General features: G+C 40.8%; 1 protein-coding gene across 2 annotated transcripts in view; it reads right to left on the bottom strand.

The window, feature by feature from the left end:
- Positions 1-17,786, bottom strand: part of PRKN (parkin RBR E3 ubiquitin protein ligase) — a 1,310,068-nt gene that overhangs the window by 395,067 nt on the left and 897,215 nt on the right. For both annotated transcript variants that reach the window (XM_044242625.1, XM_044242633.1), the window contains exon 7: positions 11,386-11,522. In XM_044242625.1, coding sequence (XP_044098560.1) covers positions 11,386-11,522 — 137 coding nt within the window. The remainder of the gene's footprint in view (positions 1-11,385; positions 11,523-17,786) is intronic.

The following is a 17,786-nucleotide window of genomic DNA, read 5'->3' as shown; positions in this document are numbered from 1 at the left end:
TGCACAGACCCGGAAGTTGTGCCGACTGCCAACAAGGCCAGGGAGAAGAATCAGGATCTATACATTTTAATAAAAAGAAGAAGAAAGCCCAGAGACAGCCGTTTTGAACAACTCTTGTCACTCTCTTAAGTACTTACAGGAATTTTTCTAGAGCTCTTTGGATAAGTAATAAATGTATACTTAAAAATAGTTTGCTTTTACCCCTATAAAACAAAGGTAGAATGTTCTTCTTAACAGTGCAAGGTGGAAGTAGGTGGAAAGAAATTATTTTTGCTTTCTCTGCTGTCTATGGAAAGCATTCCCACCTTACTTCTGTTTTTCTAAAATGTTATTTTATTTTTAACCACTTAATAAGATGCAAGAGAAGATGAAAGGCAGCTTGGAAAGTAAAAACCCAAGCCAAGTAGGAACCAAAGACACAATTTCCTTGGACTTGGGCTTCCTCCTAAAGATAAAGGGAGCGATCCTGCTGGGGCTATTTCCAGTCAGTGCGTAGTGTCTCTTCAACCGTACAACCCTAAAGACACACACACACACCAAGCAACGGTGGAAGTCTACTGTCCTCGCTGAAGTAGGCATTTCCAAGGTCAAACGGATGACCGTGAAGACAGTGCTTGCTGATCTAGCTAGAATGAGCTCCTGAACACCACCAGTTCTGTCTACAGCTCTTTTTCTGGTCCTCGTCCATCGACCAGACACTCCTTTCCATAAAGCTACCTTGACTGAGTGTTGTTCCTGCTGCAGGAGGGGAGAGGAAAGTGGAAGAAAAAATCATTCAGTAATTGTGTGTTTCACCATCCTCTCCACCAGCATTAGAGGCAACTCTGTGTTTGTAGGCCTATTTGTTTTTCCTTCTGGGCACTCAGCCAGACCCTATTCCCCCATTCCCCTACATGTGTGCGTGTGCACACACATGCGTGTGTGCGCGCGCACACACACACACACACACACACACACCCCTCATGTGGCCAGGTAGGGCCTGTGACTGAGTTCTGGTATAAAGAATCTGGAAAGAGATGATGCGCTCCATCTCCAGACCTGGTCTCTACAGACTCCATCATGATGCTCACGCCCTCTCTGCCTCTGCCAGCTGGCCTGGAGGCAGACGATCAGTGGGATTCAGAGGCCCCTGGGGGTGACAGAAGCACTAGGTGGCAAAAGTCAGACTCTGAGTCCCAGAATGACGCCATAGGGCAGAGGTATCCCCAGGCAACCCACACTGGATCACGACATGAGTGGCTATAAACCTTGATTCTGTGACTTCGGTGTCGCTTTTAAGAAAGTTACACTATGGTCCTGACTTTAGTACATTCAAATCAAACGAAAACTGTCAGAGTTGCTAAATTACAAATCCCCTCCAAAAGAAACTGAAAAGAAGTTTAGCATTAATCTCTGGAAATTAGCAAATTTGATTTAATTACAGTTTATTTTGAGGCAGAAAGAAGATGAAGTATGAACTCCAAACTCATCAGCTTCCTAAGTCCTGGCACTGGCATCTCCACGGTATCTACCACAATTGCACAAGATCTAGAAGCTAGGGAGAGAGCAAGCTATATATTTCAGAGTCGGACATACAGAGAATGTGTGTGTAAATAGGTTTCTATGGAGCTTATTGCTATTTTTAAGCTCATACTATATATACATTGCCAAATTACTTTTTAGAAATATATGATTTTACATCCCTGTTTTGAGTGTGTGTCCATCCCACATTATATTTTATGCTTTAAATTAGCAATTGTTTAGTAACTAATTATGTTAAACTTTTAGTGTGTATTGATTTGGGGCATATCTTCTTTGGTAACCCATCTTTTTTTTTTTTTTAAGATTTTATTTATTTATTTGACAGACAGAGACAGCAAGAGAGGGAACACAGCAGAGGGAGTGGGAGAGGGAGAAGCAGGCTTCCCGCAGAGCAGGGAGCCAGAATCTGGGCTCAGTCCCAGAACCCTGGGATGGTGCCCTGAGTGAAGGCAGGCGCTTAACCGACTGAGCCAGCCAGGTGCCCCTGGTGACCCATCTTTTAATTTATTTTGGGGGGTTATTTATTTTTATTACGTTACGTTAGCTGCCATTCAGTACTTCATTAGTTTTTGATGCAGTGTTCTTTTCAGTGTGGTTTTTAGAAATTATGGTGATCTGATTATTTGTATGTATTTGGGAGAGTTAATACTCAAAAAGCCAAAAGCAATGATTTCAGGCTTTACGTTTAGCTCCCTGACCAGCTGTCCAGAAACCAGTCTTCTTGACCGTGGAGGCACCAAGAAGGGCTCTGTATCTCCAACGGCCCAGGACTATCCGCCTCGTGCTTTATGTTGCTCACAAAGATGCAAACGACCCTAATGGATGGCCACTGGTGACTGGACATATGAGGTAGAAAGGAAATGTCATTCTGAGTTAAACAGAAATTGGAATTTTACAAAATGTGAGCTTGGGAGAGAAGAGTAAACAAAACAAAACAAAACAGAAATGCAAACCACTGAGGACAGAGGGAGGGATGCACTGGGATGGGACCAGTGGCCATGGCAGTGGCATGTCACAGAGAAGTGAGGAACTATTCCCTCAGATACCCCAAGGCTACAGGAGATCTGTGTTGTCAGGGCTCCTAATGGACCAGGGGTAAATCTGTTCTCCAGTTTTCATTTAATTCTAGAGCACACTCCAAAATAAATCGACCGAAATTAATAAAGCTCCAACAAATTGGTGTGAGTGACGTTCAGTCTTCAGAGCAGAAGCAAACAGTGCTTTGGCATTTCAAAATAATTTCTAGATTGAATTCTCATAGTAGCAGGTAGAGAAAAAAGACAGCAAACATTTCAAAATAATTATAAAGTTTCTCCCAAAGCCTGGAGCTTCATGCAAGAGCTTCTCAGAGGCTCTGGAAATAGGCCATTTGGGCTGTGTCTGCTGATCTTATTTTCAACTCCATCAACGTTTATTGAAAAACCTATGCTGGCTAGCAAATCAGATCGTGCACGGACAAAGTCGGCAAGGGCAGAGGGAGTAATTTTTACTTATTAGTGTTATAGTATCCCACTGAAAATACCTTAATGCTCGTAGAATGCTCGCCTCCACAGTAGTCCCAGACTTTTAAGCCGCAGGCCTCAAACAGATACTGGGAGCTATCCCTGAGGTTCTTCTAATTGGCCTGAGGCATTTCATGTTACTGGAATGTACATCTAGGGTTGAGAACCACTGCCCAGAGAGGAGCAAGTGGGGGAGTGGAGAGAATGTGGAGCCTTGGAGTCCACCACCACTGGATGGAAACCTCGGCTCTATTCTTCCTGTGGTCCTGGGCACTTAGTTGGATTAAGGTTTTACTTCTTCCTCTGTGAAATTAGAACAGTTCAAGTTCACTGTTGGTTTAACTATGGAAAAAGTGCTAGACAATTAGATACTCATTTGACATTCTCTTCCAAAGAACTTTCAAAGGTCTAGTACTTTAACTGTGGTTTACAGGCTTCTCTTCATATGGCGATTAAGAAGACACATCCTAGAGCCACAGTTAGTTGGCACTGAACACCAGCCCTGTAATTTGCTAACTGCACTACTATCTGTACATTAATTAGCCCCGTGAGCCTCAAGTACTTTATCTATAAAAGTGGAAAAATGGCAACACCCATTCCAGGGGGTCTTTAGGGGATTGAATGGATATATATATATGGAAGCGCTCAGAGAGGTACCGTACACACAGTAAGTACCTGGTAACAGTTCTGGTCATTACTTACTTTTTACTCCCAGGGCAATACAATTTGGCATCCTAGTCTTACAAAGCATGACAAAATTTCTGGCCAAATGAGAGGCTCACACAAAGGAATTAGGTACCTAAAAGGGTTTTAAACCAGTTTTAATTGTTCATCATTCTAACTATGACAATGAAAAAAGATGGTTCGTTGTTGGCCATCCGTATCTTGAACAATGTATATATCTGAAATTGAACTTGGAAGGGGTTTAGTTTAGTGATCTTGAAAGAGGCTTGAAAGACTAGATTATGGAAAAGAAGAACACTTACAATTTGGTGGTGAGAGGTATTAGACATTTATATAGAAATAGTGAATTTGCATAGACACCATTTAGCAAGACATTGGGTATGTGGGCCATTTAGCAATGGAAATAAATGCTCGATCCAGTTTTTTTTTCTTTTTTCTTTTCTTTCTTTTTTTTCTTTTTTTTTAATGGACGGGGCCAGTGTAGTTCAAAAAATAGTTTGCTAATTCTTCTTAGAGCTTCTATTCTTTTATGTAATTTTGTAGTCCCAGAAAACTGATGTCATCTTTTCCCTCATCATGTCACCATTCAAACATTAGGGAATGGTTTGTTTCCCAGGCTTTGCAGCCAGTTAGTGATGGATTTGGGGGAGAGGCTGTCTTGTATGGGCTGACGGAAGGTAGGGTTACACAGCTGCATTGAACTCCCGGGGTGGGAGAGCATCTTGAACAGCACTATGCATGAACTATGCATACCTGTTTCCTGTCAGATCTGAAAAGTACCCATGCCATTCTACAGGAGGATCGCTCTAGTTGGTGAGCATCAAAAAGTCCTTTGGCCAGTTCCAAATCAGGAACACAGTCATCAAGCAAATTCAAATATGTATTTTTATCAATCAATCTGTCCTATTTATAGTTTCATGCAAACCCCTGAGGCGAGAAAAGTCAAGCTCTGGATTCCAGGGCCAGAAGAACCATCTCCTAGGGTTAGAAATGAACTCTGTCTTTGAGAGGAAGTGGTGGCTTTAGGAATACAATGTTCCTTGATTATCTAAATAGATCTTGCATTAATTTTCTTGGAAAAACTGTAATCCAAAAATGGCTGGTAGCCACCATGCGGGTCTGAAACCGTTTGGCTAGACATTTTAAACTGCCATGGTGGAAAGATAAATGGACAACTCTTCAGAGAAATCAACAATATCCAGTCAGGCTAAACCAACTGACAATAAAAGAACACACATACACACACACACACACACACACACACACAAGCTAACTTCCCAAACACTGCAAATCCACCGAAAACCAAAGATAAAGATAATACTGGGGTTTTTGAGATCCAGGCTTTCTACAGAAGACTACTGAGGTCAGGCAAGAGCCATCAAGGAAATGTTCTACCGAACCATGATCAATGTGACCAGCAACACACTTCTTGCTGAATGGATCTGGCATAGAATTTGAGCCTTGCTGGAGTAATAACAAGCTGACCTTGCAATACGGTTTTTGTTCTATTATGGAATTAGCCAGTATTTTTGCTTTTTATACATAGTATTAAATTCTATTTATGATTTATTAAGTTTTATTTATAAGATTTATAGACATTGATATAAACTTTTCCCACTGATATAACACTTAAATTAACCCCACCAAGAAAGAGGGCTGTGCCATGGAAACAGTATGAGTTTAGTCATCTGTTCCTGATAGTCTGCTGTTCTTATCTACAGTTTAAAAAGCCTTGATTTTCTATTTCTGTTTTTTTTTTTTCTAGTTTATTTCATGTGTCTTGTTCTATGCTCCATGAATCAAAGTAAAGCAAAGTAAAACAACAACAACAACAAACCAGATGGACAGGTGAACAATGCTTGGTTAATGGTTGATTTATGTACTGAATCACAGGAAACATCAACCTATCTTTAAAGAATGTCTGATCATATGTTCCTCTATGGATATACAAATATATGCACAAATATATTGTCTGTAGGAATGCACATTTACAGAACAACCCAAATAACAAAAACCAATCTTTGTAATGCGCTCACTGTCTTCATTATCTAAGACAGAGTCACTATTTTAATTCACCCACAGAAAGATGTACAAAATAGGTGCAATTGTAGCATCTCCCTCTTACCTTAAAGCAAAACCAAGACCTATGAAGGATAAGCAACTTGCCCTACATTACAAAGGGGGTGAGTCTCAGAGCCAGGATTTGAACTTGACTTCTTTGACTTTCTGTGTATACCGCAGGATGTGGGCAAAATTATTCATTGGTTTATGGGGAGGTAATACTAGGGCTTACACAGATTTTATATAAAATATATAAAAATTAGTCTTCATGAAGACTTAATGTACAGGCTGATATCAGAAGTTACCATACCCTGGTGTGCATACTGGACACATCATGTTCATGAACTGGGAGTATCTTGAGGGGGCAGTGAGAGTCTTAAAACACAGACTCTTAGAGAGTCTCTGGTGAGAAAGGATTCAGGATAATCCAGTTTGGTTTTTACAAAATAAAAAAAAAATTCTATAATAACATCTGAAAGCCTCTTTTCACATACTACGAGGAATACTTCTAATTTGAGCCACAGGTAAAAAAAGGCTAAATAACAGATGACAATATTGTGACAAGCTGAATTGTATTTTCTTATAAGCACCTTTGAAATTACATACTAAAACACTGTTAAAAAAAAAAGGAAATAAGAATAAAATACTGTTGAAGATTTAAAAGAAACAAGTATCAAAATGACTTCGACCGTGTAGAAAGTTCACTACACAGTTGAAAGCCAGTAGGTTGTTTCTAAGTCCTCTCAGCTTGTGCTTATTCGCTATGTTCCTTCTTCCTGGTTTCCAAAGTTTATTAAAAATCATAGACTAGAAAACCTTTCCATGAAAATATGTCTTTTTTTTGTTTCTACATATTGCACACACACACACACACAGACACACACACACAAAGACACAAACATACACATCAAGATGATTGTCATTGTTTAGCTCATCCTGGAGTGTGTGACCCCAGTGGTGGTCAGGTTGATTCACTCAGGTCACCATGATGGGGATGGAGCATGGCACCTGTGTCTGTGCACTGAGATTTAAATCACACCCCTAGGACACTCTCCCCACAGTGTTTCCTTAACGTAGGGTGACAGTCAACACTGCTAATGTGTGGAGAGCAGTACAGGCCTATGTACTAGTTTTATAAATACTTCTTGATCAACAGATTAACAATTTTAAGTATCCTAAATATTTTTGATAGCTTCAATCACCAGAACTGCAGACAACAATGGGCTACTTTATTCCAAATACGTTGTCTTTTAATAACCAAATACACAAATATGCAGCTTTCTTCTTCTTATTGTTGAACATGAAAAGAAACAGATGCCAGCAAAGATCAGTTCTTGGTAGTAAGTGGCACTCTAAAAAAATAAAGCAAGGTTCTATGAAGGATTTAAATAACCAGCAATGAAGTAGGTACAGTCACAAAAAGTATTTAAAAGGATTCCAAAGAAAAAAAAATAAAAGCTAGCAAGAAATTCAAGGAAAGCCTGGAACAACCTGTTATACTAGAAAGCCTGGCTAATGTGTACAAGGGGAGTCATTGCAATATTTTATTTTATTTTATTTTTTTACTTCATATACTTGAATTTCTTAGAATTCAAAAGGTTTAAAATTTAAAAATAAGTGAGAAACTGATTTTTAAAAGTGTCTTGAGTGTGAGAAGATATGAAGATGGATATTTAGAAATGTTTCCATGCTATATGGTTTTGTGAAAAAGAGAGTTTATCAGTACAAAACTACCACATGAAAAACATTAAAAACAGAATCTTTAGATCTACAAGTAAATGTTACACTAACTTTTAAATGCTTTTGTTAAAAATATAAAAGCATAACACCCTCCTGTGAGTTTTCCTTAACAATATGTTGACACATATATTACGTGAATCTTAATTAAAAACATTGCATTATTGGCAGATGCGATTGAAAAACAAGTATCAGAATTTACAAAGTCAACAACGCAATTAGCTTCTTCCATTTGGAAATGTCAAATAATTTTGAGATATATTTTTCAGCTTTGATCAACATTAAAACTAAGTATTACAAAAAGATGGAAGACCATTCCATGCTCTTGGATCGGAAGAATAAACATTGTTTAAATGTCTATACTGCCTAGAGCAATATATATTTTTAATGCCATTCCGATCAAAATTCCACCGGTATTCTTCAAAGAGCTGGAGCAAATAATCCTAAAATTTGTATGGAATCAGAAGAGACCCCGAATCGCTAAGGAAATATTGAAAAACAAAAATAAAGCTGGGGGCATCATGTTACCTGAGTTCAAGCTTTATTACAAAGCTGTGATCACCAAGACAGCATGGTACTGGCATAAAAACAGATACATAGACCAGTGGAGCAGAGTAGAGAGCCCAGATATGGACCCTCAACTCTATGGTCAATTAATCTTCGACAAAACAGGAAAAAATATACAGTGGAAAAAAGACAGTCTCTTCAATAAATGGTGCTGGGAAAACTGGACAGCTATATGTAGAAGAATGAAACTTGACCATTCTCTTACATCGTACACAAAGATAAACTCAAAATGGATAAAAGACCTCAATGTGAGACAGGAATCCATCAGAATCCTAGAGAAGAACATAGGCAGTAATCTCTTCGATATCAGCCACAGCAACTTCTTTCAAGATATGTCTCCAAAGGCAAAGGAAACAAAAGTGAAAATAAACTTTTGGGACTTCATCAAAATCAAAAGCTTCTGCACAGCAAAGGAAACAGTCAAAAAAACAAAGAGGCAACCCATGGAATGGGAGAAGATATTTGCAAATGACAGTACAGACAAAAAGTTGATATCCAGGATCTATAATGAACTCCTCAAACTCAACACACACGAAACAGGCAAACATATCAAAAAATGGGAAGAAGATATGAACAGACACTTCTCCAATGAAGACCTACAAATGGCTAACAGACACATGAAAAAATGTTCATCATCACTAGCCATCAGGGAGATTCAAATTAAAACTACATTGAGATATCACCTTACACCAGTTAGAATGGCCAAAATTAACAAAACAGGAAACAACATGTATTGGAGAGGATGTGGAGAAAGGGGAACCCTCTTACACTGTTGGTGGGAATGCAAGTTGGTGCAGCCTCTTTGGAGAACAGTGTGGAGATTCCTCAAGAAATTAAAAATAGAACTTCCCTATGACCCTGCAATTGCACTCCTGGGTATTTACCCCAAAGATACAGATGTCGTGAAAAGAAGGGCCATCTGTACCCCAGTGTTTATAGCAGCAATGGCCACGGTCGCCAAACTGTGGAAAGAACCAAGATGCCCTTCAATGGATGAATGGATAAGGAAGATGTGGTCCATATACACTATGGAGTATTATGCCTCCATCAGAAAGGATGAATACCCAACTTTTGTAGCAACACGGACGGGGCTGGAAGAGATGATGCTGAGTGAAATAAGTCAAGCAGAGAGAGTCAATTATCATATGGTTTCACTTATTTGTGGAGCATAACAAATAGCATGGAGGACAAGGGGTGTTAGAGAGGAGAAGGGAGTTGGGGTAAAATGGAAGGGGAGGTGAATCATGAGAGACTATGGACTCTGAAAAACAATCTGAGGGGTTTGAAGTGGCGGGGGGGTGGGAGGTTGGGGTACCAGGTGGTGGGTATTATAGAGGGCGCAGATTGCATGGAGCACTGGGTGTGGTGAAAAAATAATGAATACTGTTTTTCTGAAAATAAATAAATTGAAAAAAATTTAAAAAAAAACAACTAAGTATTACAAATAAGTATCACAAGTAAGTACTGAAATGAATTAAACTTAAAGCCTGACCATTGAATCAAGGAATCACATAGTTCCAAACCACAATTCTCAATAGTGAAGCATATTTACCTACATTGCAATCATTAAATATATATATATATTTATAATGAGGTAGGGACCCCTATCTCACTCCATATATAAAACAATAATTCAAAATGTATCAACGACCTATGAGTAAGAGGTAGTCTATTAGAGGAAAACATGCGGTAATTCTTCATGACCTCGGTTTTGACAACACAGTCTTACCTTTGAAACCAAAAGCATAAGCAACAAAAAAGAGATTAACTGGACCCCATCAAAATTAAAAACTTCTCTATATTAAAGGACATTATCATGAAAGTAAAAATGCAACCTACAGAATAGGAAAAGTGCTTGCAAATCATGTGTCTGATAAGTGTCTAGTATCCAGAATACATAAAGAATTCTTATACCTCAACAAAAGATAAATAACCCAATTAAAAAACAGGTAAAGACCTGAATTGATAGTCCTCCAAACAGATAACACAAATGGCAAATTAGCATGTAAGCTAACAGTCAACATCACTGGTCATTAGGGAAATGCAGATCAAAACCACAACGACATGAAACTTCAAAGCTAATAGGATGGCTTTTAAAAATCAAACAGAACAAAACAGGAAAATAACAAGTGTTGAAGAGGATATAAAGAAATAAAAACCCCGATAAGTTACTGGTAGGAATGCAAAACAGTACAGCAGCTATGGAAAATAGTTTGGTAGTTCCTCAAAAGGTTAAACATGGCATTATCATGCAACCCAGAAATCACACTCCTCAGTATACATCTAAGAGAAATGAAAACATATCTCCCCCGAAACAAGTACACAAATGTTTACAGCAGATTATTCCTAATAGCAAAAAGGTGGAAACAACACAAATGTCCATCAATGAATAAACGGAGAAGGAGATCATGGTATGTCTCTATGAGGGAATATTACTCAGTCATAAAAAGGCATACAGGTACATGCCATGACTTGGATGAACTTATTTGAGGTGAAACAAGGACACAAAAGGTAACGTATTGTAATATTTCTCTTATAGGAAGTATCTAGAATTGGTAAATTTGTAGAGGCAGACCATAGTGGTTGCCAGGTGATGGGGGCAAGGAGAAATTGGGCAGGATTATTAATGAATGTGGGGTAATGATATTTTTCTGGGATAATGAAAAAGTTCTGAAACTAGACAGAGGTGATGGTTATGCATAACATCGTGAAAGCATGAAATTCCACTGAATTATACACTTTAAGTGGTTAGTTGTATGTTAGGTGAATTTCACCTCAATTAAAAAAAACACACATGTAACAACAGTAGTGTAATACAATTAAAGAATGCTCTGCAATGTTGAATGATGAAACAATTTAAAATATTAAATATTTCAGCTTTCATCTCCTTTAATTTCTTTTTTAATATACATTCTTTGATACACCTGTGTATGTGCTCACAGTTTGTACGAATAAGGGTACCAATTTAGAAATGTGACCAGTGCTGCTCTGGGTCCAGGGTAATCTAAAGCTTGCTGTGTAAATCCACAGACATACTTTGTGTACATTGGCTGAATAATATTTTACAATTTGTTTCCCATACTTCCATGCAGATGACGCATTTTCTAGGCCAACATAATTCCTTCCTACCTTAGGGTTTTATATTTTTTTGTGATCCAAACGTTGTTTCTTGCACAACCGGGATCAAACAGATATTTGACTTTTCAACCCTTCAGCCAGGGATTGAATTTATTGGAGATGGTTTTGCATCCACAATTCTTCCATTCTTAATTAGCATTAAAAATGGAGCAGAAAAAAAAAGTGCCAGACTTACCCACACAAGGAAGAGAGTAGCCGAGCTGAGGGTCAGGGATGAACTGGCGGTCATTCAGTCTTGTGACACAGTATAAGTAGAAACAATCTAAGCAAATCACGTGGCGGTGGTTGCACTGGAAAACCAGGACAGGGCTCCTGTGGAGGAAAAGAGAGACATTTCCTCTAGTATTTCTGAGGGTGGAAAGGCAGCAGGTGTTCAGGGCACTTTGTAATGGTGCTGCATGGCTTATGGCGTGCTCTGCTCCGTGTAAAGACCTGCACTGCTCAGCACTGAGCACAGATCCATCAAAGCTACATCTTAAAAACTGGATGTACTTCATTAACTATCTAAAACAGTGATTTTCCTAAATTTAAATTTTTTAATATAACATATTTACCAATCAGCTGTTTAAACCCGAGCTCGGATATACCTCTTTACAGAAGTCTTCTAGAAGCCTCAGAATTTGTAGTTGACCCACAAATTACCCCAGACATTTGCATGTATTTTTACCGATCCATAATTAATCACCCATATTGCTGACGTTTCTGCTCTTATGGACTGTGAGCTCGTTGAAAGTGGATACTGTGCTTACTTCACATTGATATTCTTGTAGTGCCAGGCATTGTAAGGTTTTAAATAAATGTTCCTTAAATTTAATTTTAATGATATATAAAATATGAACTTCTCTAAAGCCTTAAGAAAAACTATTGTTGTACCAAAATAGGTATGTTCAACAGTCACTCATATTTCATTGGCAAGCAGAAAAGTAGAATTCCGAAATAGAAATTATCTACCACAGATTCATTTCTTTAAGATTTTTGTCACTCCTCCACCCAAATACCCAATTTATTAAATCAAGGTTAGGCACTTACTAACAAACTGATATATGTAAATTCTAAAAAATTTGTATCCCCTTAAAATGCTTTTTGTATGGAAAAAAATCCCCCCAAATAATCATGTATTTTTGCTTGCAACTGGACCACATGATTTTATGACCAAAGAGACAAATGGAATATATTAATTCCACATTAGCCTCAAGGCCATTTTAATAGCAAGAGAATCATTAGAGCCTATCGCATTAAACCTATTCTCAATATAATGACAACAAAATACAAAATATTTTTTTATTTCATACATGATTCTTAAAACATGGAAGAGCTCTTCCAAAGCCCTCCTCTCCAAAACACCCGATATTTAACATTTCTATTAGAACACAATTTCTTAACAATGAAAAGGTTTTCAAAATTCTGCTTTCCCACTTATTTCAAAGCAATATCTAATACAAAACAAAGTGAAAAAAAAAAAACCAACTCGGTATTTTAATGGCACGGGTCTACGGGGCAATGGTCAACTTAAGCTGAGTTAGAGCGTCCATAAATGTTTTTATGTGCTTCTATTTTTCATCTCTGAACCCACTGACGTCCTTTCAGGGCCATCATCCCCATTTCCAGAGCCTTTTTCAATTAGGCATTGACTGTGTTCTGAACTTTCAACCCCTTCCCTTCTAATAACGTTCTGCTTGAAGATGATAAAACATAACACTGTCCCATTTCTACTGAGAGTCATACACACACACACGTGCACAAGGACCCACATACCTTATTCACTCTGGGTGACCCTACTGAACTGCCACATTCTACCTCCTCTGCACAGCTAAGTTCTATGAAAAATACTCTCCATTCTGCTTTCAGCAACATAGTTGACTAAGCCTTTAGAGATCCCTAATCTGCTATCAATGCAAGGAAACACTGAAGAAAATATTAGAACATTTATAAAAATGTTCCTGTATACAACAAGGTTAAAAAGAAAGCTTAGCAATTACCTTGCAGAAGGAAGAAAAAGAAAAGTCAAAGCAGTCAGCCCATGACCTACTGCCGTGGTGTCCCGGAGAGGCATGAAGGTACATGGTCAGTGTGCAGCCACTGGTCCAGCAAGTGTGTTCTTGCCCATCTCTTTTAAGGAAAAATGGAAGGGAGTTCCCTTTCATGTATGGACAACACCACACATTCATTGTTTTGCCCTTCAGTTAAAATATGGCCCAGAAGAACCTTAGACCATGAAGATGACTCACAGAACATCAATGGTTCTACTCTACTGATGGCATCCTACTATTTAGAACAGATCACAAAGAAATGGTAATTACACGAGAGGCCCCATCTGTGGGGCATGGAGGGACACACTCAACAAAGTAAAGGACATAGTAGTCCATCTCCCCCTCCTTCTACCACACACACACACACACACACGATCACAGGCCCTGTGGAAACACAGGCTCTGGTTCGCACAGAGAGGAGCACATCCTCGTGAGGACTCAGGAGGAACCCTACTGAACTTTCCACTGCAGCCTCACTAGTCTGCTTCTGCCTCCTGGAACTGAGATCTAGGTGGGAAGGAAACTGGTCAAGCTGCCAGGACTACTTGATCATCATCATCAGGATGGCAAGAGCGGCTGCTGCACGCGAGGCAAGGGAGAATTCTCATGGTATCTGGCTGGCCCACTGGGACACCTCGTGGCCCTCCCCTCTTGGATTTTAATGGCAAATGGACAAGGCAGCGGTGAAGGCAGCACTGAGAAGGGCAAGGACCAGGACCCAAGAGCCCTTACGATTTACCCGTTATGGCAGCTAATATCAATGACCCTTATTATTACAAAAAATATGAGACATCAGAAAGGGCTTTAGGGAAAGTTTACCTGAAACAAAAAGGAGCTGAAATGAAAGCAGGGAACAGTGGTTTACCAAATAGCGAGATGTAAAGGGCACAAGGCCCAAGAGATAAAAACGTGTTCAGCACTGGCAGGGAGGGCAGGGGATCATGTTAAGTCCCTCGAAGGAGGGTTCCTTCCTAGACACAGGGTGCCTCATGCAACCACGAGAAGCTAGAATGTCAGTGACCGGAGAAGCCACATGCGTGTTTCTACACAACCACTACGAAAAAGAAAGACACTTACGAGCCTTGTACGGAGTTGCACATATAGATAAGTCACTTGGGAATTCTCACCATCCATCACTATCCCTGTGCAGTGAATTTAAATATACACACACAGACTGATATGGAGAGATATGAAATAAAGATGTAGAAAAAATGCGTATGTTGATGGACAGATTTGTCACAGATAGAGATGTAGATGGGAGATGCGTATATTCAGATAGAATTATCAGCCCGTTGGATTTCTTGAAACAGTTTTGAGATAAGATTGCTCATCTCCTATGAAGAATATTCGTAGTATTTAGGAGAAAGTTAGGCAAGGGGTAAGCATGACAACCCTAGAAACATTACTGGATTAATCATCTGAATCATCTGAGAAAATGAGTGAGAATCATTTCATGGCTGGAGGGACCACATAAGTTCCTAAGCACTAGGTAAGAAGAAGGCGGGAAAAACTAGGATTTATGATCACTGCTTTGGGTCAGGTACCTTGTTAGGAGCGTCACTTAGGTTTTTCCATTGCAACCTCCTAAAATAAAGTGCCCCCTCCTACCCCCAGCCCTCTTCCTGTTCCACTCTCTGCCTCCAGCTGGCTTCCAGTTCTTACTCCTGGGCTCAAATTCTTTGTCACCCAGTCTTCCTACCAGCCTTCACATCCAAATCAAAATTCCAAATATCCTGGTGCAGTTCAAGAGACGACCTCGGAGGAGTTTGGCCTGGAATTTGTCTCTCGTAGGGGCTCTCCTGATGTGCTCCAGACACTGTCTTCGCTTCTGTTCCAAGTGTCTCCTAAATGGCGCTCTTGGCTGTCAGCAGTAAATGAAAAGTCCCGAAGGGATGGAGGGAACACTCGATTAACACTTTCACGACCCGGTCTCACCAGATTCAGTGGGGAGCGTGTGGCAATTATGTCATCAATAGCCACTGACCACACCAGTGACCGAGGAAGAAAAGTCTCTCATTTCCTAACTTCTCTGCCCCATCCTTGTATTTTTCACTCCGTTACTCATCGAGCATCTACTTGGGCTGAGGTAGGCGCTTAATAAACACACGCGGAACACAGCGGCGTGGTAAGTGTTATAAGTGTTGGGGAAACACAACCCGTCTGAGGTCCAAATCTGGAACCCCCATATGTGGGGAGTGTCTCGGAGGAGACACAGACTTCCTATCAAAAGGGCTTTCCTATCAAAAGGAGGTCTGTGTGGTCATCAAACTCTGGCCCCAAAGAAGTTAGGACAGCAGACGAGTACGCATCAGGGTTAGGGAGCCTGAGCTGAATTTAAGGGGACGGAAGGATCGACATGGGGTGCCTGCAGACAAACGTGGATTCTGGGCAGGGCAGGAAACATAGACGTGAGAAGGAATTCTTGGGACAGAGATGCTGCCAGCTGGGCTGGCTGAGAGGATGTGTCCGGGAAAGAGAAGAAATGGAAAGGTTGTGGACGGTGGCAGGGAGGCCTCTAGGTCCTGGGACTCGCTGAGGCTTCTGAGGATGGGAAGGGGGTGATGTTTTCGGAAGTTTGACTCTGAGAGATGTGTGGAGGAGAACGGGCAGGCGTGAGAACTATTTGGAGGTCATTTCAATAACTCAGGCATGAGTTACTCAGGAAGCACACTGGGGTGTGCCGATGGTTCTAGAAATGGGCAAGGAGTGACATTTCTGAGGAAAACCCGCCAGGACTCCTCTTCTCTTGGGTCTTTGTCCCTCCCCACATTCCTCTGTGCCCTTTGCTCAAATTACATATAAATGTTAACTGATCAGTCTAGAAGATGGTGTTACCCCAAGCGGCCAGGCTACAGAGCAGTTAATCAAAGGTTAAATAAAGTTCTCAATCGTATGGAAAAGGGATTATAAATGCTGCACTTGACATTACTGAAGAGTTATTATTATTTTGTAAAGTCAAAACTTTTAGTATAATTCAGGTATTTCATAGAAACCATAATGTAGCAAACAGGGTAATATGAAAAAATGGTTTAGAACCGCAGGTCTGTACATGTGGCTGTGGTTTCATCTGGAACAGGCTCTCCTTCATCAGGCACATCAGCTGCCCTTGACCGAAGCCTTCCTGCAGATGCAGCCCGGGGCACACGACTCTGCCCACGGGCAGCAGGAATGGCACAGTCTGCGTGCGCAGCAGCTGGGGCAGGTGTAGGCGTCGGGACAGGTGTGGGCGTGGGGGCAGGTGCAGGAGCCAGAGCAGGTGTGGCAGTGGGGCAGGTGGGGCAGGTGCGGCAGGGGGGCAGGTGCTGGAACCGGGGCAGGTGCAGGCACCGGGGCAGGTACGGGCACCAGGGCAGGTGCAGGGGCAGGTGTGGGACCCACCAGGGAGCAGGGGCAGTTGGGTCCCTTTCGGGACAAGGTAAGAATGGAGGCCCAAAGCGGGTGGCACAGGGAGACACGATGTGGGCTGAAGGCATGGTTTTGAAGAGTTACTCGTAAGCAATGACTTGCCTGCTTTTACTAACGGAGTGATCCGAAGGCCCTTTGTTCACAGAATATCAGGCCTAATTGAAGGAATCTTAGTGAAAAGTATGGCAAACCACTCACATACATCACACAAAGCAGAATATTGTTACATAGTAAGTAGTCCAAACATTTACACGCTCATAAAATTAGCTCCCTGGTAGCTACAAAATAGCATCAGGGTTTTCATATTTATCTGATCAAATGTGTAGTTTAATCTGCTCCCTACCTCATTTGCGTGCGCGCGTGCACTCTCTCTCTCTCTCCCTCCCTCATTTGCTCTCCCTCACACTCTCTCTCTCTGCCAAAATCTATTTCTCTGTCTCTATCTACTTCTTTACCACAGGTATATCTTCATTTACACCTATTAAGAGGCTGTGGTTTCCAATTTCTCAGTGGAATGTGACACATCTTGAATGCAATGTCCCAGAATTTTTAAGATATATAAAGATAAGGAAGCAAGTCTAAACTCTAAAGGAAATAAAAATCTAATGAAGTGGGTAGGAAAGGGATACACATAATTGTAATACGGGATAAAACATTTTAAATTACATGAGCGATGTCAGAGATATTGACACGGTCTGCAGGAAGCAGCCTCCAGATACAGCCGTCCCCACCTCCTCCTTATCAATGGACTGAGTCGAGTAAACCACAGGCGATGTGTGGAAATGACAATGAGTGATTTCCAGGACTAGGTCTGAGAAAGCACTGTGGCTTCTCTGAGCTCTTTCCTGGGTCCCTTGCTCAGAGGAAAGGGACAGCCATGTAGCGAGGACACGGTGATCTTTTGGAGAAGCTTCCACGGCAAGGAACTGGGGCGTGTCTCTTGCCATCAGCCAGCACTGGCTTGGCAGCCACCTGGGATCATCAGTCATGTCGGAAGCAGACCTGAAGGCCCAAGACAAGCACTTGGGCTACTATGGGACACCCTGGCTACAGCTTCATGAGCTAGCCTGCACGAGAGCCCTCCCACCAAACTGTGCCCAAATTCCCGACCTGCGGAAACTGTGCAAGACAACATCTGTGT

The sequence above is a fragment of the Neovison vison genome, chromosome 1 (assembly GCF_020171115.1).
Source record: "Neovison vison isolate M4711 chromosome 1, ASM_NN_V1, whole genome shotgun sequence".
NCBI lineage: Eukaryota > Metazoa > Chordata > Mammalia > Carnivora > Mustelidae > Neogale > Neogale vison.
The sequence above is the reverse complement of the archived record's forward strand: the minus strand, read 5'-3'. Positions and strand labels throughout refer to the sequence as shown.